Source organism: Spinacia oleracea, chromosome 5, assembly GCF_020520425.1.
Source record: "Spinacia oleracea cultivar Varoflay chromosome 5, BTI_SOV_V1, whole genome shotgun sequence".
Taxonomy (NCBI): domain Eukaryota; kingdom Viridiplantae; phylum Streptophyta; class Magnoliopsida; order Caryophyllales; family Amaranthaceae; genus Spinacia; species Spinacia oleracea.
Genome location: NC_079491.1, coordinates 124,696,531 through 124,720,317, shown reverse-complemented (window position 1 = coordinate 124,720,317; position 23,787 = coordinate 124,696,531). Strand labels below are relative to the sequence as shown.

Sequence of the window (23,787 nt, the reverse complement as noted above, 5' to 3'; positions counted from 1 at the left end):
CACCATCTCGAGCAACAAATACCTTGTTCTCAGATGTATTGTAGAAGTAATACCCCTTTGTTTCCTTTGGATAGCCCACAAGGATACATTTGTCAGATTTTGGATGAAGTTTGTCTGAAATTAATCGTTTGACGTATACTTCACATCCCCAAATCTTAAGAAAAGACACATTTGGAGGCTTTCCAAACCATAACTCGTATGGAGTCTTTTCGACAGCTTTAGACGGAGCTCTATTTATAGTGAGTGCAGTTGTATTTAGTGCATGTCCCCAAAATTCTAATGGAAGTTCGGCCTGACCCATCATTGACCTGACCATGTCTAGCAAGGTTCTGTTCCTCCGTTCCGACACACCGTTCCATTGTGGTGTTCCAGGAGGAGTCAATTCTTATAGAATTCCACATTCTTTCAGATGGTCATCAAATTCATAGCTCAGATATTCACCGCCTCTATCAGATCGCAGTGCCTTAATCTTCTTGCCTAATTGATTCTCTACTTCACTTTGAAATTCCTTGAATTTGTCAAAGGATTCAGACTTATGCTTCATTAGGTAGATATAACCATATCTACTGAAGTCATCAGTGAAAGTGATAAAGTAGCTGAAACCACCTCTAGCATTTGTACTCATTGGTCCACATACATCTGTATGGATTAAACCCAATAGTTCATTTGCTCTTTCTCCAACTTTAGAGAAAGGTTGCTTTGTCATTTTGCCAAGTAAACATGATTCGCATTTACCATAATCCTCTAAGTCAAATGGTTCTAGAATTCCTTCCTTCTGAAGTCTTTCTAAGCGTTTCAAGTTTATATGGCCTAATCGACAATGCCACAGATAGGTGAGATCTGAATCATCCTTTTTGGCCTTTTTGGTATTTATGTTATATACTTGTTTGTCGTGATCTAATAAATAAAGTCCATTGACTAATCTAGCAGATCCATAAAACATCTCTTTAAAATAAAACGAACAACTATTGTCTTTTATTAAAAAGGAAAATCCCTTAGCATCTAGGAAAGAAACTGAAATGATGTTTTTAGTAAGACTTGGAACATGGAAACAATCTTCCAGTTCCAAAACTAGCCCGGAGGGCAACGACAAAAAGTAAGTTCCTACAGCTAATGCAGCAATCCGTGCTCCATTTCCCACTCGTAGGTCGACTTCACCCTTGCTTAACTTTCTACTTCTTCTTAGTCCCTGTGGATTGGAACATAAGTGTGAGCCACAACCTGTATCTAATACCCAAGAAGTTGAATTAGCAAGTATACAGTCTATAACGAAAATACCTGAAGATGGAACGACTGTTCCGTTCTTCTGATCTTCCTTTAGCTTCAAGCAATCTCTCTTCCAATGCCCCTTCTTCTTGCAGTAGAAGCATTCGGATTCAGAAGTGGGTTGACTGACCTTCCTCTTTACAGATTTGGCGCCAGTTTGCTTAGTTGGGCTGGCCTTGTTGCCACCTTTCTTAGCATTCCTCTTCTTTCCAGATTTCTTGAACTTGCCCCCACGCACCATAAGCACATCCTGCTTATCACTTTTGAGCGTCTTTTCAGCGGTCTTCAGCATACCGTGAAGCTCAGTGAGCGTTTTGTCCAGACTATTCATACTGTAGTTCAGTTTGAACTGATCATACCCGCTATGAAGAGAATGGAGGATGGTGTCTATAGCCATTTCCTGAGAAAATTGCTGATCCAGCCGACTCATATTCTCAATGAGTCCAATCATTTTGAGAACATGTGGACTTACGGGCTCGCCTTTCTTAAGCTTGGTCTCAAGAATTTACCTATGAGTCTCGAATCTTTCGACTCGAGCCAGATCTTGGAACATGTTCTTCAACTCACTGATGATTGTGAAAGCATCTGAGTTGATGAACGTTTTCTGCAGATCCGCACTCATGGTGGCGAGCATTAGACATTTCACATCCTTGTTGGCATCAATCCAACGATTGAGGGCTGCCTGAGTGACCCCGTCGCCTGCGGCTTCGGGCATCGCCTCATCTAGGACATACTCCTTTTCTTCCTGCATAAGAACTATTTGCAAGTTCCTTTGCCAGTCAAGGAAGTTTTTCCCGTTCAACTTCTCCTTTTCGAGAATTGATCGAATGTTGAATGAATTATTGTTTGCCATATTAAAAACTACAATTGAAAAGAATAAACAAATAAATAACCATTCACAGTTTCTCTTAATAAACTTAAATTCTAGCATACATGCATAATTCAATGTTTATTAAGCATTTTACTCAAGTTATGTGTTCCGGCAGGTGTGAATAAAATGATTCCAAGATCCTAAAATCATTGAAGAACTAAGCACAGTTTGTCGACTTAATCCTAAAACATCTTAGGTAAGCAAAAGCCTTTTGCTAATAGTCTAGAAACTATTCTTGGTTGATAGGTACGTCTAAGAACTTATTAGGTAAACCTATCGATTTTGCCACGACATAAAAGGACTCCTTACTTATATCGTTGAGTTTCACCAAAACTAACATGTACTCACAATTATTTGTGTACCTTGCCCCTTTAGGACCAATAAGTAACACCTCGCTGAGCGAAAACTATTACTAGATTGATGTAAAGGATATCCAAGCAAGTGTATATTTTGGCATGGCACCTTTTAACTCAATTTTTAAGTTTGGAACTTAAGGCTCTTACTATGTTGGTTAGATTTTAAGTGAACTAAAATCCTTAATCATGCAACATAATCAAGCCACAATCTTATGCATAATTAAGACATATTTAAAGCAATAAATAACTTAAAGCATGCATAAGATAAATGTGATCTAGTATGGCCCGACTTCATCTTGAAGCTTTGACTTCAAAGTCCGTCTTGAAAATCTCCGTGGGAGGCACCATTTTCTTCAAATAGGATAAGCTATAATTAAAACTAATTACAACTATTTGATGGTACGCAGACCATATTTGAATTGAAAAATAACTTTGGTACTTTAGACCAATTACATTCAAATTAATGGTGCGCAGACCATATTTTCTATCCTATTTGGGCCATACTAGTCACTTCATAACCTGCAAAACAGTACATATACAATATATACCATTCACCCATTCATTATCATGAATGGCCCACATAGCTGGTTAGTAAAACACATTATGCATCACGTAAACATTTGCAGCAATTAATCAAGGGCACCAATAATCTACCAATTATTCAGTCCTTATTAATTCTAATCAAGTTGTTTTAACCTTAAGGATTCGTAGACCTAATCAAGAGTTTATGACTAAAAAGCGCTCCCACTTAAACCAATAAATTCATATGCTTTACTAATTTTAAACATAAAAATGTATTTCAAGTCTAACCGGAAACATACAAATTTAATTAAAATTTAAAGCCCATATAAATTTATAATTGAATCCAAAAATTTTAATTTGATTTCAGTCGTATTTAAATTAATTCATGATTTTAATTTTAGTAAAATAATTAGAATAAATAAAATTTATTATAATTACAATATTCAAAATTAAAATCCAAGAAAATAATTTAAATTATTAATTTTAACATTAATTAAAATTACGTAAACTGAAAATTTCAAATTAAACATTCAAAACGATCTAATCGTAATGCAAACACCCTACGCATCGCACGCCCATGGGCCACACGCACACAGCCATCGCTGGCCATGTGCGCGCAGCCCATGCGCTCGTCGCATAGCTGCTGCATCTTCCCATCGCAAGCCATCGCACAAGTGGTGCTCGCTGCGCGCGCGCCAGCGCTCGATGCACGCGAGCCATCGCTCGTTGTGCGCGCTCGCCAGCGCTTGCTGCGCGCGCTCCAGCGCTCGATGCACGCGAGCCATCGCTCGCTGTGCGCGAGCCATCGCTCGCTGTGCGCGAGCCACCGCTCGCTGTGCGCGAGCCATCGCTCGCTGTGCGCGATCAACGCTGGGCGCAGCGCTCGTGGCACGCGAGCTTGCGCTCGCTGCGCGCGAGGCTGCGCGCGCTTGCACGAGGCAGTGCGCGTTGTGGCGCAGCTCGCTTGCTGCCCACACGCGACTGTCGTGCCTTGCCTTCGCCCATGCCCATTCATCCATAGCTCGTGGCCCACGACACAAGGCAGGGCTGCTGCCTTGTGCTCGTGCACCATGCCCTTGCTCATTGCATTCGTGCCGCACGGGCGACGAGCTCCCTTGCTCGTCGTCGCATGCCCGCACTATACAACAACCCTTAAAGGTAACACGAAGCGTCCATTGCTTTGTGCGTGCAAGTTATATGAACGAATCGCATAAAATTTTAAAATTTATATTTAAAATTAATGACAAATTAATAAATTAATATTAATTTCACAATTTTAGGGCGAAAAATCGAAAATTTATTATTCAATTGATTTCCGATTATCATGGATTCAAGCCTAGGTCATAAAAATTTAAAATTTATCATAAATTTACAATTTTTATGGTGGTTTTTAATCATAGGTTTCTAATTAAATTATAACTAATTATGAAAATCAAATTAATTCTAAATTATTCTAATTTTCAACAAATTAATCATAATTACAAATTAGATTGCATAATTAACAAGGCTAGGCATTCAAACTTGTTAAACATATACAGTAGGTCAATCAAAAATTCAAGATTTATCAACAAGAATCGCAAATATTTAATTTAACATCTTAAATTTACGAAATTTTGCATTCGAAAAACTAAAACCTTCGAAAAGTCATAGTTAGGCTTCGAATTTGAGAATTCTGGGTTCGGCCGAAAAATAATATTTTTGTCAAAATTTTAGAATGCCTTTTACATGCGGAATTGACACAACAATCACTCGATTTGGATGAGTAACGAAGAAACTGCCGAAAAACTGCGTACGTATAATTAAATAAACGCAATTTGCAATTAATTAACAATTACGAAAATTAATCACCCCTTTTAATTCTTGCAAATTTGTAATATTTAACCATCTTCATACAATTTAGATTATGAAAATAATAAGAGGCTCGTGATACCACTGTTAGGTTATGATACATATGACAATTCATAAATCATGCGGAAACAACCATTAAGCCAGGAATACATATTATTTACACATAATCATATAGCATAATTTAGATGCATACTCTTTGTTGCGTGCCTTCCCTAACTGCGCTCGAACCGAACAAGAACAAGTCTTTAGGACTCCAAGTGTCGTCCCTCCGTAGATAGTCCACAGCACGTCCGGATCCGCCTTAAGATTGACCAACTAGGATCGCCCCTAAGGTACTATAAATTTTCGGCACTTTTGAGCAAGATGTGTGACTGAATTTTTCTCTCAAAAACTCACTTTGAATACTTGAATAACTCGTTATAAATTGTGAACCCATGCCACATATTTATAGGGGTATGGAAAGAGAATTGGAATCCTAATAGGATACGAATTAATTAAATTAGAATTATAATAAAACTCTTATTTAATTAATTTATCAAATAGAATTAGGAATTTAATCATTAAACGAATTCTGCATGTTTCAGGTTTCGTATGCGAACACAAACACTTACGCGAGCATGACCCGCAAGCGTGCAGGCCATGCCCGCGCACAGCCCACACGGCCGCACGTCCCACGCGAGCTACAAGCCCACGCGAGCTGCAGCAATGCTCGCAGCCCACTGCTCGCAGCTGCGCGCGCTGCGCGCGCTGTGCGCGCTGCCACGGCCTCTTGGGCCTGGCCTTGCGTTGGGCCTGGCGTGGCCTTGGCTGTTCGTGTGGCGCGCTTGGCTTGCTGGGCGATGGCCTGGCTTCGTGCTGGGCCCTCGTCCGGTAGGCCTCGTCCGATGCTTATTCGTACGATACGCTTCCGATTAAATTTCCGATTCCGGAATTTATTCCCGACACGAACAATATTTAACATTTCCGATTCCGGAATTAATTTCCGTTTCGAACAAATATTTAATATTTCCGTTTCCGGAATTATTTTCCGATTCCGATAATATTTCCGATTCAGACAATATTTCCGTTTCCGGCAATATTTCCGATTCCGGCAATATTTCCATTTCCGATAATATTTCCCGATACGTACCATGTTTCCGTTTCCGGCAACATCTACGACTTGGATAATATTTATATTTCCGATACGATCCATATTTCCGTTTCCGGCAATATCATCGTTTCCGGAGTATTCATTTCTTGCCTGTGACGTTCTCAGCTCCCACTGAAACCAAGATCCGTCGATTCCGAATATCCATAGATGGAGTATTTAATGCCATTAAATACTTGATCCGTTTACGTACTATTTGTGCGACCCTACGGGTTCAGTCAAGAGTAAGCTGTGGATTAATATCATTAATTCCACTTGAACTGAAGCGGCCTCTAGCTAGGCATTCAGCTCACTTGATCTCACTGAATTATTAACTTGTTAATTAATACTGAACCGCATTTATTAGACTTAACATAGAATGCATACTTGGACCAAGGGCATTATTTCCTTCACCTTTGCTGCGCCCGAACCGAACAAGAACAAGTCTTTAGGACTCCAAGTGTCGTCCCTCTGTAGAAATTACATAGTACGTCCGGATCCGCCTTAAGCTTGACTAACTAGAATCGCCCTTAAGGTACTACAAATTTTCGGCAATATGGGGCAAAATAGATGACTAAATTTTTGCTCAAAATTCTCTTGTTTTGAATACTCAAAACTCGTTAAAAACTGTGAGCATTAACCTCATATTTATAGGCTATGGAAAAAGTAATCGAATCCTACTAGGAAACAAATTAATTAACTAGAATCTAATTAAAACTCTATTAATTAATTTATCCATTAGGAATAGGAATTTAATCATTAAACGAATCCTACATGATTTAGGTTTCGTACGGAAATACAAACACTCACACGAGCATGACCCGCATGAGCGCAGGCCATGCTCGCGCAAGCCCACGCAGCAGCCGCTCAGCCCACGCAAGCCTCGCAGCCCACTGCTCGCAGCCCACTGCTCGCAGCCTGCTCGCAGCCACGGCCTGCTGGGCCTGGCCTTGCGCTGGGCCTAGCGTGGCCTTGGTTGTTTGTGTGGTGCGCGGGCTTGCTGGACGCGGGCCTGGCTTCGTGATGGGCCTTCGTCTAGCAAGCTCGTCCGACGCTAATTCGTACGACGCGCTTCCGATTAATTTCCCGATTCCAGAATTCATTTCCGATACGAACAATATTTCACATTTCCGATTCCGGAATTAATTTCCGTTTTCGAACAAATATTTAATATTTCCGTTTCCGGAATTATTTTCCGATTCCGATAATATTTCCGATTCCGATAATATTTCCGTTTCCGGCAATATTTAAGATTCCGGTAATATTTCCATTTCCGATAATATTTTCCGATACGTACCATGTTTCCGTTTCCGGCAACATCTACATCTTGGATAATATTTATATTTCTGATACGATCCATATTTCCGTTTCCGACAATATCATCGTTTCCGGAGTATTCATTTATTTGCCTTTGACGATCTCAGCTCCCACTAAAACCAAGATCCGTCGATTTCGAATATTCGTAGATGGAGTATTTAATGCCTTTAAATACTTGATCCGTTTACGTACTCTTTGTGTGACCCTACGGGTTCAGTCAAGAGTAAGCTTTTGATTAATATCATTAATCCACTTGAACTGAAGCGGCCACTAGCTAGGCATACAGTTCACTTGATCTCACTGAATTATTAACTTGTATAATTAATACCGAACCGAATTTATTAGACTTACCTTTAAATGCATACTTGGACCAAGGGCATTATTTCCTTCACATCTTGCTTATCACTTTTGAGCGTCTTTTCAGCGGTCTTCAGCATACCGTGAAGCTCAAGGAGCATTTTGTCCAGACTCTTCATACTGTAGTTCAGCTTGAACTGATCATACCCGCTATGAAGAGAATGGAGGATGGTGTCTACAGCCATTTCCTGAGAGAATTGTTGATCCAGCCGACTCATATTCTCAATGAGTCCAATCATTTTGAGAACATGTGGACTTACGGGCTCGCCTTTCTTAAGCTTGGTCTCAAGAATTTTCCTATGAGTCTCGAATCTTTCGACTCGAGCCAGATCTTGGAACATGTTCTTTAACTCACTGATGATCGTGAAAGCATCTGAGTTGATGAACGTTTTCTGTAGATCTGCACTCATGGTTGCAAGCATTAGACATTTCACATCCTTGTTGGCATTAATCCAACGATTGAGGGCTGCCTGAGTGACCCCGTCGCCCGCGGCTTCGGGCATCGCCTCTTCCAAGACATACTCCTTTTCTTCCTGCGTAAGAACTATTTGCAAGTTCCTTTTCCAGTCAAGGAAGTTTTTCCCGTTCAACTTCTCCTTTTCGAGAATTGATCGGATGTTGAATGAATTGTTGTTTGCCATAGTTAAAACTACAATTGAAAAAGAATAAACAAATAAATAACCATTCACAGTTTCTCTTGATAAATTAAAATTCTAGCAAACATGCATAATTTAACATTGATTAAGCATTTTATTCAAGTTATGTGTTCCGGCAGGTGTGAATAAAATGATTCCAAGATCCTTAAATCATTGAAGAATTAAGCACATTATGTATTTAGACTCAATTCTAAAATATTTTAGGTAAGCAAAGCCTTTGCTAATAGTCTAGAAACTACTCTTGGTTGATAGGTACGTCTAAGAACTTATTAGGTAAACCTATCCCATTTGCCACGACATAAAAGGGCTCCTTACTTATATCGTTGAGTTTCACCAAAACTAACATGTACTCACAATTATTTGTGTACCTTACCCCTTTAGGATCAATAAGTAACACCTCGCTATGGCGGAAAACTATTACTAAGATTGATGTAAAGGTTTATCCAAGTAAGTGTTATTTTGGCATGGCACCTTTTAACTCAATTTTAAAGTTTGGAACTTAAGGCTCTTACTATGTTGGTTAGATTTTAAGTGAACTAAAATCATTAATCATGCAACATAATCAAGCCATAATCTCATGCATAATTAAGACATATTTAAAGCAATAAATAACTTAAAACATGCATAAGATATAAATGTGATCTAGTATGGCCCGACTTCATCTTGAAGCTTCAACTTCAAAGTCCGTCTTGAAAATGGATTGGAAACTCCGTCTTGAATTTCACCATGGGAGGCGCCATTTTCTTCAAATAGGATCAGCTATAATTTAAACTAATTACAACTATTTGATGGTACGCATACCATATTTAAATTGAAAAAACTTTGGTGCATTAGACCAATATTACATTCAAATTAATGGTACATCAGACCATATTTACTATCCTATTTGGGCCATACTAGTCACTTTCAATAACCTGCAAAAAATTACATATACAATATATACCATTCACCCATTCATTATCATGAATGGCCCACATAGCTGGTTAGTAGAACATATTATGCATCACATAAACATTTGCAGCAATTAATCAAGGCTTCCAATAATCTACCAATTATTCAATCCTTATTAATTCTAATCAAGTTGTTTTAACCTTAAAGGAATGTAGACCTAATCAAGAGTTTATGACTAAAACGCTCCCACTTAAACCAATAAATTTACATGCTTTACTAATTTTAAACATAAAATGTATTTCCTAGTCTAAACGGAAACATACAAATTTAATTAAAATTTAAAGCTCATATAAAGTTATAATTGAATCCTTTTAATTTATTTTCAGTTGAATTAATTAAATGAATTTAAATTTATTCAAGGTTTTAATTTTAGTAAAATAATTAGTATAAATTAAAATTTATAATAATTAGATTATTCAAAATTAAATTCCGAGAAAACAATTTAAATTACGAATTTTAATATTAATTAAAATCATTTTCGAACTGAAAATTCAAAATTAAATTCAAAACGCATCAATCGTAACAGGACGAGGCACTTGGGCTTGCGCCCAAGCCCCATCGAGTCATGAGGCATGCGCGCCCCATCAACTGAGTGCTAGGCACGTACGAGCAGGCCACACGCATCGCAGCCATGCAAGGCCACGCTGCGCGCAGCCCACATTGCACAACGCCACTGCCCTGCTCGCTGGGTGAAGCAACGCGTTGTGGCGCAACACGCTCGCTGCCCACACGCGACAGCTCGACTGGCACCCGCATTGCTCTTCGCCCCATCGCCCATCGAGCCACACACGCCCAGCTCCCTTGCTTCGCTCGCGCGCCTCTTGCTTGTTGCTCATTGCATTCGTACCGCATGGGCGACGAGCTCCTTTGCTCGTCGTCGCATGCCCGCACTATATAACACCCCTTAAGGGTAACACGTAGCGTCCTTTGCTTTGTGCGTGCAACAATTATGAGCGAATTTCATAAAATTAAAACTTTTTAATTCAAATTTATTGACAAATTAATAAAACATATTAATTTCATAAATTTAGGGCGAAAAATCGAAAATTTATTAATTAATTAATTTCCGATTATCATGGATTCAAATCTAGGTCATAAAAATTTAAAATTTATCATAATTAACAATTTTTATGGTGGTTTTTAATCATGGATACCTAATTAAATCGTTAATTAATTATGAAAATCAAATCAATTCTAAATTATTCGAATTTCAATAAATTAATTACAATTACTAAGTAGCCATTTAATTCCTTACAAATTTATAAAATTTAACCATGTTAAGCCATTATTATGGAATTAATTAGAAGCTCGTGATACCACTGTTAGGTTATGATACATATAACTGAATATGAATCATGCGGAAAAACCATTAAACCCAGGAATCCAAATTAATTGCCACATAACAATTAGCATAATTTTAGGATGCATAATCTTTGTTGCGTGCCCTCCCTTGCTGCGCCCGAACCGAACAAGAACAACTCTTTAGGACTCCAAGTGTCGTCCCTCCGTAGAAAGTCCACAGCACGTCCGGATCCGCCTTAGGTTTGACTAACTAGAATCGCCCTTAAGGTACTATGTTTTTCGGCTAATATGAAGCAAATAAGTGACTGAATTTTTGCCTAAAATTCTCTTTTGAATACTTGAAACTCGTTATAAATTGTGAATATTAATCACCTATGTATAGGGTATGGAAAAAGTATTGGAATCCTACTACGAAACGAATTTTATTAACTTGAATTTAATTTAAACTCTATTAATTAATTTATCCAGTAAAATAGGAATTTAATATTTAAACGAATCCTACACGATTTAGGTTTCGTACGCAAGCACAAACACTCACACGAGCATGACCCGCATGCGCGCAGGCCATGCCCGCGCAAAAGCCCACGAAGCTGCCGCAGCCAAGGCGCGCGCTGTGCCTGCCTTGCGTTGGGCCTGACGTGGGCCTGGCTTCGCGTTGGGCCTTCGTCTAGCAAGCCCGTCCGATGCTAATTCGTACGACGCACTTCCGATTAATTTCCCGATTCCAGAATTCATTTCCGATACGAACAATATTTAACATTTCCGATTCTGGAATTAATTTCCGTTTCGAACGAATATTTAATATTTCCGTTTCCGGAATTACTTTCCGATTCCGTTCCGATTCCGACAATATTTCCGTTTCCGGCAATATTTCAGATTCCGGCAATATTTCCATTTCCGATAATATTTTCCGACACGTACCATGTTTCTGTTTCCGGCAACATCTACGACTTGCATAATATTTATATTTCCGATACGATCCATATTTCCGTTTTCGGCAATATCATCGTTTTCGGAGTATTCATTTATTTGCCTTTGATGATCTCAGCTCCCACTGAAACCAAGATCCGTCGATTCCGAATATCCATAGATTGAGTATTTTTAATGCCATTAAATACTTGATATGTTTACGTACTATTTGTGTGACCCTACGGGTTCAGTCAAGAGTAAATTGTGGATTAATATCATTAATCCACTTGAACTGAAGCGGCCTCTAGCTAGGCATACAGTTCACTTGATCTCACTGAATTATTAACTTGTATAATCACTACTGAACCGCATTTATTAGACTTACCATTAAATGCATACTTGGACCAAGGGCATTATTTCCTTCAGGTCAACCCTTCTAAGATTGGGCAAATCTGAGATGACATATGCGAGGTACAAAAGGTCTTAATTAAAAGACTAATAACCCCCTTTATATTACACCATTCATCCAACTAGTTCCAACTAATGCACATGACCTCTTAAGAGGATTCATGAAAGTTAACCATTACTTCTCAAAGAAACCCCATGAATTTCACTGGTCCCTCATAACTTCTTTAAAACAAAATAGAAAAGAGCATGGACTCCATTAGTTGTGTTCTTGCCTTTGCTACGCCTCAGTAAACCATACTCATCTAGCACATTAGAAATGACTAGATAGCAATGACTCGGTGAGTGAATATAAACGTACCTTTATCATATCCCTGCAAGGTTTTCAATCAAATGATAACTTCACGGGATTCAAAATTAGTGATATCAGTTCAAATAAATGAAAAAACATGAAACATTTAAGCCATGCAACTTATTCAGCATTCACAACAAAAGCACGTACACCATAAGTGCACAGAATAACTTTGGCTCACGTCAAATTCAAAAGTCTCACAAGGGTTACACACACCACCACAGTTCCAAGAACTCATGATAATAAACATACCCTTAAAAGGACACATCTGACATAAACTACTATAAGTGAGAAAAAACCATTAACCTTATGAAGAGCGAAACCGACTGCTACCCCACAAAAGGTGAAATTACCCAAATTCAATAGATGCATCACAAAGGCAAATAAGTCTCTCCAAAATAATTGGCCTCACTCTATGTCTAGTCCACTTTAGTTGTAAGTTCTCTAACAAACAAAAATACAAGGAAGATACTCAACTCAGCACCCTCTCCAGCGAGAGTCAAACTAGCTTATTTGTTAGTCTCAAGCACTACACATAATAACAATAATAATATTATGTAAATTAAAGCTAGACTTTCAAAATAAATTAAACAAGAAAACTTCCCTGTCAATGAGTAGGAAAACATGTTAGATTTGTCAAACATCAAAGGTTGTGGATACACGAGCGGGAGAACTCCGTTGAGAATTACTTGTCTGGAAGCTTTTGAATGTTCCCCGCCAAACTCATCTATTACTTACAAAACCACAATAGATTGTACACCTTATACTCTGTATTCGACTATGAATAGAACAACCACATCACTTGTACATTTTGTCATGCACTACTCAGAGGAATCACAATGACAATCACCTACCAACCCTTCCAATGCTTACTGGAGACCAACCGTATTGAGCAACTAAGTTGCACCCTATCAAGCTATATCAAGATAGAATTTTACTCTGTATGAGCTTAAAACCAAACTAGTGCACTACCTAGTCCAATCATACAATCTCGAACACGGCTCATTACTCATTAGTAGTTCGTAATCCGCAACAAGCCATCAGAACAAGTTATAACTGGTCTATAACATTATCGATCACTTGCGGTTCGCCTAACAAGAAGATTTTTCTAGATTTACTTGTTCAATTTTTGGGTCTTCCTCATAAACCAATTTATCATCAACGACATACGTAGAATATCATGTTTGACAGAAGCACACCGTAGAAAAGTTCAAAAAATACGAGGCTTCGTACTTCCATAACAAACACCTTACAGTTAATCTTTCCATGTGTATGCAATACTAATTTATTCTTGGAGATTATTAATTGGAAGATTCCAAAGCATACTTATCCAATCAATTTATAACAAAAAGTTTTTCTCTTTGTCCAATTGGTTAGAATAGACCGTCAATTGGCATAGTCAAAATATATGTTTTTCCGCTTCCGCAATTTCTCGAACAAGCATAAATCATGTATTCACCCAATTCAAGGAATCAAAAGTATAAATTTGCTTCTAAATTGTAGGAAAAGTAAGTGTTGAAACCAAAAATTTATGAATAATTGTCGTATAAGATATTAGCCGATCATAGAATACGTAGAAAAATAGTTGCGTCGTGGTATGGAGGCCACTGACTTAGAAGCAAATTTCGCCACTACAGGTACAGGCTCTCAAGTGACGAACGCCCCCCAAGGTTAACACAACTCTACTTCAAATCCGTGCACCCGAACTTGAAAGGTGGAACTGCTCAAGAACTGCTCAGATATCTAATGGGGTTTAGGGTTTTTGTTTTGGTATATTGTATTTTTGGTTGATATTTTCCGTGTGTTTTTCATTGCAGCAAAAAGAAGATATACATATGAAGATGAGATCAGATAAACAACTTTGAGAGTTGTTAACAAAATAAATCACACAAAGGATATTTTCCTTTCCCGCTCACTTCCAATCACGTGATTATTAGTGATTGACAAAGATAAAGCAACCAAGAAATTCTCTTGATTTAAACAAACAGTGAGTGCCGCAGGCTAGTTGCGGTAAGTGGGAGCAGGCCACAGGTTAGCCGCGGACCAAACTGATCTTCCGAGCCTCCGATTGTTAAACGCTTTGCATTATCATTCACATCAGGCACCTTGTCCAACACATGAGGTTGAATTGAAATGTAGGCAGAATTGACCTCATCCACAATGTTACCAAATTGACATATGAAACGATCTTCGAGTTTCTCTTGTTTGGCATGGAAGAGTATCTCTTCAGCCTCATCAAGTGACAAGCTACGAGTCAAAATCATAGTGCCCTTCCAACCGAATATGTGGCTCATAAACATGCCAGCCTTGTAATCAATCCAACTATCGATCTCCATTTCTTCAATTTTGGCAACAGCAGTTATAAACAACCACTTTGATATGCCTGATAAGCTTGCGCGATCTTTCACAGAAGCATCAAGTTCCTTTTTGGCATTACTTTTTAGAGCAGACATATTCCAATAAGCAGATTAACACATTTTGGTAGGGCTAGAAAGCTTTTAGAACCATACATCTTAGTCACGGCTTTTGCCTTCCGAACTACCATCAACAGATTGAGTTCCTGTCACTCGCATATGTTACTTCAAATGATAATCAGAATCTAACAAAACATTCCTTGTTGGATACTTTTCCATCGCTCCCAAACTTTGTGCATAAAGTCACTTTTCCCATCCATACCAAATTCTTGAAATCCCTCAGTCATCTAAAACACATATCAGAGAGAAATCACATAAGTTTTTTTTTTCTTCTAAATACTGCTAAATATAAATATAAAACAAATTTAAGAAGTGAAAAAAATAAGCGCATTTCTCTGTGTTCATCGTTAATTAATTTAATATGCAGTATAGTATAATAAGAACAAATTCAAGAATTAACCTCAGCATTCTCGCGCCTAGTTGACTTCGAGAAAGCTTATTGAATTGGAGCACATAATTCTTTATAATTACGCAGGAAACAAAAAAAATTAAAAGAAAACAAGAATTAATATCTGCATCTAAAAAAATATAAAGTGCAAAATTGAATTTACTTACAAACAAAAAAAATTAAAAGAAAACAAGAATTAATATCTGCATCTAAACAAATATAAAGTGCAAAATTGAATTTACTTACATTGAGAAACTCGCGCTTGAAACGAGCCTGACGAGAAGGAGGCGCCATTAATGAAGAGTGTTTCTAGTGTTTCTAGTGGAAAATTTGGCATCATGGATAGTATCCTCCATCTACTTTTCCAAACTCCAAATGTTCGTTCAATCACATTCCTTAATGAAGAGTGTTTATAATTATAGACTTCGTAATAACCGGTTGGAGGTTGAGTTGAACGGCGATAATCAGGAATATGATATCGTTGGCCTTTAAACGGAGCCAAAAATCCTTTCATATTAGGATAACCCGCATCAACAACATAATATTTACCTACATTGCAAAAATGAGATATTACATAATATACAGACGTAATAATATTAATTGTCATAAAATACACAAAAGTTTACCTTCTGGTGGATGAGGGAACGCCTTCTTTGGATTATCCATTGCATTCTTTAAAACACGATTGTCATGAACGGATCCAGGCCACCCAGCAACAAAGTATGTAAACAACATGTCAAAGTCACAAATTGCCAGAATATTTTGAGTTGGGTGCCCTTTACGCCCTATGTAAGGAATTCTATCTTCTTCCGGAACAACACATGGGATGTGAGTCCCATCAATGGCACCAATACAATCCTTGAAATGTGGCCAATACTTATAGTTACCTCGTATTTTGACCGAGACCTCCCTAAAATATGGATCAGAAGGTCTCACAATATCTCTAGAAAATTTAGTCATAGCTTTAAGAACTTCATTCATTTTTCTACTGATTGTTTCCCCCGAATGTTTAAACCTATTTTGCAGATTACGGTTTGATTGAAACTGAGCACATAAATATATAAACATTGCAAGTGATTCTTCAGAACACATGGTCCTAGTAGACTTCAAACCATAATCGTCTTTCAACAATTTAGCAAGACTACAGAACACATCAGACTCCATTCTAAACATCCTATAACTCTCACCTGGAGTTGAAAGCACTTCTTGTACCCATTGCCATCCAGAACACAATGAAATTCTAGGAGGTTGTTTTATCAAGTATTTAAAATTGTACTTGGTAAGTATCGTTACCCCTACAGCAGCCGATAACATCATTTGTTTACCCTTCAATTCTTCTTCAAGTAACATATCCTCAATTTCTTCATCTGTGGATTCATCATTGTCACTCCCACTTGAATAAATCTGATAAAGAATAACCATTTAAAACAAGAAACAAACAAGGTCACTTAAATATAAATAAATAAAGAGCAACGTTTGATACAAGTGGATGATAAAGAAATTTAAAATAACTAACATGGAAGTATAAAGACTATAGTTCAACACAAACAAGAAAAATAAATTTTAATTAATAACTTAAGTTTTATTCTTCTCCTTCTCCCTTAGTAGTTCTTGATCAAGCCAAGCACTTCGAATATCTTCACCGGGAAGGGCAACAAACATCTCTCTACATTCCTTCTTCATGAATAAGCGAGTCCCTAACATATAAAGTTCACTGCCTACTTCAACACCAGGTGTTACACCTAACAAAGTTAAGCACTCTTGAATGCTACATCCTGGGAGATCGGTTCTTCTTGAAGTTACTGTTGCACTAGACTGAGAGAAACTCTCCATTGCCCCAACAATCCGTTTTAGCTCATTTTGCATTAGCTTAGCAGTGCTCACTTTAGATTTCTTTCCCTTACAAACATTCTTCACTTTCACACCAGTAGGTATAGTTACATTTGACTTCCTAATATTCTCACTTTCAGGTTGTAGAGGATGTGTTTGAGTAGTGTTTGAATCAAGAGTTATGTCAACCTGTTCCTCATCTTCTACATCAAAATTTCCTACTATAGAGTCATCTTCTACTTCTACCTCCGTCTCTTCTACAACTTCTTCTTCTGAATAAGGATTCCATGAAGTTGCATCAGAAGCATATATTTTCGAGAACATGATTTCTTGCTCCGTTAAGTTCTTAATACCACCTTCACGGAAAATTGCAGCATTAGCATCCACCTACACAAATGTACCACACCCGTATATAAGATTAGTAACAAAAGCTTAAGGAAAATAAATAACAGATATGTAATAGATTCAAGAGAGAAGACATACTTGTTCTTTGTTTTCCCACCAGTCTTCAGATGCATCGATAGTGTTGTTGTCGTGGTTCCAACCTAATCCCGTCTCCTTGTGTAGATTCTTCCATGTGGAGAACTCACTTTTCAACTTCTCCCACTTATTTTTCAATTGTTTTTTATCATACCTTTTTCCAGTCCTTAATTGGAATTTCTTAACCACATTATCCCAACCAACCCTATTAAAATGCGTGTTTGGTCTATTCCCTGCATGCACCTCATCAGCACACACCTCACAAAATATTCTAGTTGATTCATCATCCCACGTCGCTTTTGATCTCTTCACTTTTTGCTCATTCATCTAACTCCATAAGATTAGATTGAAAAATATAACAAATAAACAACTAACATAGGATAAAAAATAATCTATGAAAGTAATAAAAAATTCAGTATACAAATATTTTGAATTGCCTCTCTAATAAAAAATTCAGTATACAAATATTTTGAATTGCCTCTCTGTTCTATGTTTGGTTGAGTCAAAATTTGGCAAACAATTTATTCAAGGGAAGTAATAAATAATTAGGATGTGTTAGTTAGAAAGTGGTTTAACAAATTGTAACTTAATGATCATCATATATTCTATAATACTTTGATGATAGTACTTTGCATTACCAAAATAATTCTTAGTAGGATGTAGCATTATCAAAATATAGTACTTATCAAAACCCAGCCGGTTCTTCTTGATGATAGTACTTTGCATTATCAAAACCAAGCAGCAACTTATATTTCCTCTTGCAAATTTATTTTTTACATGATTTTAGTCAAGTGTTTAAACTTTTTTAATCATTTCATTTATCTTAACATCTGTAAACTAACTTATATAAAACTTATTCTTATCAAAATTTGCTTAATTTGTAGAACAGGGTCTTTAAATTTAGGAGTTCTAGACATTGAGCAACTGGCCCAAATCAAAGTAGATAAAATAAATTGTTTCAGAACACAACCACACACTAGCATTAAGGAATTAATATAACAATCACGGCCTAGTGCCGACGCCGACTTGTTTGAATCAAAAAGTTAATGGGTCAGAGATTGGAGAGGAAAGTAGGATAAACAAAACTAATCTAATTTCTTTTAATTAAACTCACCTGATTTGAAGGAGGAGAAGGAATAGTAGATGGATGCATCTTCGATTTCCCCTATTCAACCAAAATTACAGAAATTAGGGTTCTACCCCTAACAAATTAATTGGGGAAACAGATTTGTATAAATAATTAAATTCACCTTATTAGCTGTGTTGCTCGTCGTAGATTTCGTGGGTGGACGAACGGGTGGAGTATTCATCGACGATGTAGGTGGTCTGCGTTCTCCGGGATGCATCGATCAAAAATAATGAGGGAAGTAGGAGAGACAGTTGTGAGTTGAGGGAAGTAGGAGAGACAATAAAGATGAGAGAGAAATAATGAACTTGATTTATTTATTATATGAGGGACAATAGGTCATTTTTTCTATTCAGAGGGGCAAGGCTGTCAAAAAATATACTCTCATTAAATGAGGGGAATAGCTCCCCGAGAAACTAAAATCAGAAGCCTCCTTTTGGAGCTTCTGTTTCTCAAGCCCATAGAAGCTAGTTTGGGCTTCTAGGAAGCTGTTTTCTACAACACAAAAATCCTTGTTTGGCCAAGTTTCTACTTCTCACTCCTAGAAGCTGCTCTAGGAGCTTGGCCAAACAGGGTCTAACTGAAATTTGAGAGCGCAGAAGGAGAAAATAGCATATTAATGAACCGAATTTATTAAAAAAATCAAAAATTAGTAAAAAAAACTTGCAAAATCACACTTGATTTTTTAGGTTCAAATGTAAGAGAAATGAAGAGATAATAGCAATTTGAACTTGTAACAAGAGAGGATTGAATCAGATTTTAAATTCAGCAAGAGAGTGACAATCTTACTAGAATTTAGGTCAAATGACGGTGTTTGTAAAACTTTGAGAAGAGGAGAAAGTTTTTGTTGCAAGCTTATGAAATGAATTTGACGACCAAAAGTTTATATTTATACTAGAGATTGATGATATTTGACAGAGAAGAAGGGTTTTTCGATCCTATGCGGCCCACACATAAGGGTTTTTCTGTTTTTCAAACCTATGCGGCCCACACACAATTACAAGTACAATAAGACTTTATATGATGACAATAAAAAGTGATGGATTCTAAGAAAGAAATAATTATGTAAGATTTTGTTAGCTTAATTGAATTTTGAAATGTACTTTTTGTATAATGATATCTTATTAGAATTTCAAATGCTCTTAACTAGGGGTGTCAAATCGGGTTATTTGCTGGGTTTCGGTTCAGGTTGAAACGAATTTATTTTTCTATTGGATCGGTTCGGGTTGAAAAATTAATGGTTCGGTTCGGGTTCTGGCTGGTTGTCACGGGTTAATATCCGGTCGGGTTCATATCGGTTCGGTCTAATATCGGGTCGGTGTATAACCGGGTCGACTCATATTGGTTCAGGTTGTAAATGGGTTAAGTCGGGTTGTATCGGTTTGGGTTCATATGGGGTCGGGTTATAACTGGGCCGAGTCGGATTATAGTCGAGTCGGGTCAATTCGGTTTGGGTTGTTAACGGCTTTAGCTGGCTTGTAACCGGTTCATATCACATCGGTTCGGGTTCATATCAGGTCGGGTTGATGTCTAGTCAGATCAATTCGGATACAAATTATAAACAATTTCTGGTATACTAAAATCACAATTTTTTAATACGTTTATATTATAATATCTACATTATTAAAGCAACTTGAAAGGTACAAGAGGCCTTCAAAACTTTAATCTCCACCTCTCTACCAAAAAGGCAATTTAATCAATTAAAAGAAAAATAAATTAATAGGTAGTACTTCCTCTATTCTTTTTTAATTGACACAATTATTTAGGCACGTTTGTCAATGTACGATTTCAAACATTAATATCTTCAAATATGAATCCTAACACTTTAAAACATACAAACTTCAAGTTACTATTGCAGCAATAGTATGCTGCCAATTTTACCCCCACCCATATCTCTTTACTACTCCTTTGCCATTCTATCGGATCGTGCCACGTGTAATCTCATCCACCGCCCTTATTTCGCCACTTCTCCCTCTTCGGTCTTCAGCTCTTCACTGCTTCCCTTCCTCTTTTTCTTTTTTTAGGGTTTCCCTCTCCTCTTCGTCCTCTCGATCCTGAGCTTCCCGTCCCTCCATCTCTGAGCTTCCCGTCCCGTCCCTTTCCAGTTTAGTTTTTTTTTCCTGCGTTTGTTGTCCATTGCCTTCAAAATTCCCCATAGTAAGGTTTCCAATAACACCTTAGAGGATTCAAATGCAAAATCCAATTGACAACAATCGGTTGGGCTTTGGAATCCTCTAAGGTCTTATTGGAAGTCTTGGAATTATTGGAATCATTCTTATTCAGATCTGCAATGATTGCGATTCCGGCGATTTTGGTAAGTCAGTTCGTTTCTTGTACTCGTGCATCTGGTCTGTTTTCTTTTGGTATTTTTCTTTTTTTCCGATTCGATGATTCTTTGGGGTTTCTTTGTTTTAATCTGGATCGATATGTGATTTTACTGTTCTTGTATTCATGGATATGCCATATGGTTGTTTTTTTCCCCCAATTTGTTTGTGTGTTTGGGTTTTCGTTGTTGGTGATCGTATCAAGTGGAGTCTGTTTGTGTGTAAGGCACTTGTCGATTGATTTAATAAAGAGATATGGGTTAAATTTTAGTGTTCTAATATTCCTGAAGTTTGTGTTTCTGTTCTAATATTCCTGAAGTTTGTATTCCCATTTTAATATTCTTGAGATCTTGATGCTGTTATTTAAATTTTCATATTCATATTAATTATCGGTTTAAAATATGATATTGGTTCAGCAATTTTAGTTCCTGCGTTTTTGTGTTCTGGGTTCAACAGCTTCAGTAGAAATTAATATTCAGATGTTCGTGTGTTCTTGTTCTAATGTTCCTGAATTAATGTCCTTTGTTTCTTATATTGTTCTAAATGGTCCCGAATTCATGCGTTTTTCTTATCAAAGTTCCCCTACATTTCATTAGAGTATTTGTGTTTATAGAACTATGATTAAGAACACAAGGTATGACATCCTTAACTTTTGATGGTTGATCTCTCAACTACTCAATTGCATTGTTTAATTTGATGTAATTGATTGTTTGTTGTTACTGACTTAGTGACTTTATAATTTTTTATTAGAAATGAATTTTACACACCTAAAAGATCTGGAATTTGTTTCAATTGGATCCATCAATCGACTTCTTCTATGATCTGGTTTCATTTAAATGATATTAAAAATCATAGGTTTTAGCTGACATTTGTTGGGTGGAATTAATAGATTACAACACCCATATGACAACATGTGAAGTATTTCGTAAAATTAAGAAGCTTTGGGTTGTCTTCGCGTTGTCCTGTGGGTGGCGAATTATCAGTAGTGATTATCCCTTTCTTTCGGGAATATTGATTGTCACTTCGTTAAATATGGTAGACTGGTAGCATTTGTTAATTTCAGCTACTCCCTCCATCCTAACTCCCAAACAAAGGATGACAATTTAGAAATCAGTGTCGTGTGGGAAATAAGGGCATCTCTCTTATGCCACGTGTAATCTCATCCACCGCCCTAATCCAAGGATGACATATCTATGATGGTTGATCTTTTTTTTTATCTTATTCAAGTGAACATCTTTCCTTCTGGCTATGTCTTTGATGGGCCGCCACCTGATTTGAAGAAAAAAGAACTTGCAAAATGGTATGGGTGCTCTTTACTTGTCATTTGAACTGATCCAAACAAGTGATTGTATTGATTTAATTGAACTTTGCGTGATAGTTATGCCAAACGAGCAGATGCCACTGAGGATTTGACGGAGGCAATTGAGGTATATTCATGCAAAATCTTACCCCGTCAAATAAAAATGTCTCAAAAAAAAGAAGTGCAGCAAATTGCCTATATTATTCCTGCCCAGCTTGTACATTACTTCTCTAGCCAAAATAGGATGCTTTAATATCTGCTGCAGAAAGGTGATAAAGTATTGAGAAGTTCATTAAACTAACCGTGTAGGTGAGTCTCTTTTATTGTTTGAAGATGAGCTCTGAAAAGCTGCATATATATTTTTGTAGAAGGGATCAAATTGCATGTCTTTTTTGTTTATTTTTAAAGGAAGTTATAAATAAATCAACAATGTTTGGATCATGTTCTTTTTTGGTTTTTGGTGGTTCAGTAAGCTACCAAAATTTCATTGTGTCAAGACTTTTCCCAGGATTACTGGAAAATACATAGACAGTAATCTGAAGTGTTTAACAAGGTTTTGCCCCATGTTAGCTGGTTTTGTTTGTTTCCGTCTCCTCAACTGTACGAATTTTAAATGTCTGGATTAGATAATTGAAATCATATGAGGTGTCATTTTGACTTTAATATTTGTTTGTTTTAATATTGATGTGATCCTTCATGTCGGCCTTCGGTAGAAAATAAAGATTTCGAGCAACTGATCAACCAGAACAAGTCATAAGATTAAGACATATCTGCCATGCCTTACTGACAATTCATAGTTATTAACTTATTACGAAGTATATCATAAGAATTGACTCTAAACTGTAGTTTCATACTCACTCTACTGGCTGGAGTGCTTGAATAGCTTTTTACATCCAATTATTTTTCATCTCGCTTCATCTTTCTCTAAACATTACTATCTTATTGCCACATTTTTCATCAATTTGCATTGCTTGTTAGTTTATCAAGTGTTGCAGATAATTGTCATCTACACATATCACATTTGTTAGGATTTGCAATCAACCTCCGTATTTGGAATCTTACTGAAGTGGGGTGAATAATTAAGTCCAAAGCATCCAGACATTGGCAATGCAGACCAAGAAGAGACTTTCTTCCAAAAGTTAGAGCCTTCTAGCTCTATAAGACTGAGATCTCAAAAGAAGGTATCTGAAAATGTTCCAGTTGCCTAGATCGAATTAGGCTGCAGTCTCAACAATCAGCTTGGTCTTGTGAATTGGATGCAGTGGTTACAGAAGAGAGGGGTTCATATGCTGATCCTCAACATTCCTATTTTTATGAGGAAAAAGATTCATGGCAAACTCCAGATTTCGACGTTTCGTCAACCATTTTTTTCAGGTATGATGTCTGCCTATTCTTGAGAATGAACTGAACATTACCACATTTTTATGCTTCAGAGAATGAAATAAGTTGTTTCTATGATCCAGCTTCCTTATTACTGGAAAACGTATGTGAATGAAGTAGATCAAGAGAGATAAATGTGGTAAACTCCTTCTATAAAGCACCATTAAGACTCCCAATGCCAGCAGAGCTTTAATACTGGTGGGAAAGAGGTATTTCTTCCATCTTTTATTCCAACAAATTATCAACT

General features: G+C 37.1%; 2 protein-coding genes across 3 annotated transcripts; both read right to left on the bottom strand.

Annotated features, from left to right (window-relative positions):
• Positions 1-14,815: 14,815 nt before the first annotated feature.
• On the bottom strand, positions 14,816-15,850 carry LOC110804804 (protein ALP1-like). Of its 2 annotated transcripts, none has more exons than XM_056829987.1 (3): positions 15,727-15,850; positions 15,347-15,649; positions 14,816-14,939 (listed from the first exon to the last, which is right to left on the bottom strand). In XM_056829987.1, the coding sequence occupies exons 1-3, from the start codon at positions 15,833-15,835 to the stop codon at positions 14,932-14,934; spliced, it is 420 nt and encodes a 139-aa protein (XP_056685965.1). In that variant the 5' UTR covers positions 15,836-15,850; the 3' UTR covers positions 14,816-14,931. The 2 variants fall into 2 exon arrangements, with proteins under 2 accessions (XP_056685965.1, XP_056685966.1); XM_056829988.1 differs by having other exon boundaries at positions 14,822-15,171.
• An 825-nt stretch (positions 15,851-16,675) lies between these two features.
• Positions 16,676-19,110, bottom strand: LOC110781511 (L10-interacting MYB domain-containing protein-like). Its single transcript, XM_056830077.1, has 4 exons — positions 18,661-19,110; positions 18,525-18,575; positions 17,414-17,737; positions 16,676-17,317 (listed from the first exon to the last, which is right to left on the bottom strand). Exons 1-4 carry the CDS (start codon positions 18,754-18,756, stop codon positions 16,676-16,678), a joined length of 1,113 nt encoding a protein of 370 aa, XP_056686055.1. The 5' UTR covers positions 18,757-19,110.
• Between the last annotated feature and the right edge of the window lie 4,677 nt (positions 19,111-23,787).

Bases quoted from the DNA above. Each gene is read 5' to 3' on its own strand.
- LOC110804804 (XM_056829987.1), bottom strand. From the start codon at position 15,835: ATGTTGTTTACATACTTTGTTGCTGGGTGGCCTGGATCCGTTCATGAC. The intron at 15,650-15,726 runs GTAAACTTTTGT...TTTGCAATGTAG, and splicing joins GTTCCCTCATCCACCAGAAG to GTAAATATTATGTTGTTGAT.
- LOC110781511 (XM_056830077.1), bottom strand. From the start codon at position 18,756: ATGCATCCCGGAGAACGCAGACCACCTACATCGTCGATGAATACTCCA. The intron at 18,576-18,660 runs GTGAATTTAATT...TTGGTTGAATAG, and splicing joins CGAGCAACACAGCTAATAAG to GGGAAATCGAAGATGCATCC. The intron at 17,318-17,413 runs GTATGTCTTCTC...ACATTTGTGTAG, and splicing joins GGTGGGAAAACAAAGAACAA to GTGGATGCTAATGCTGCAAT.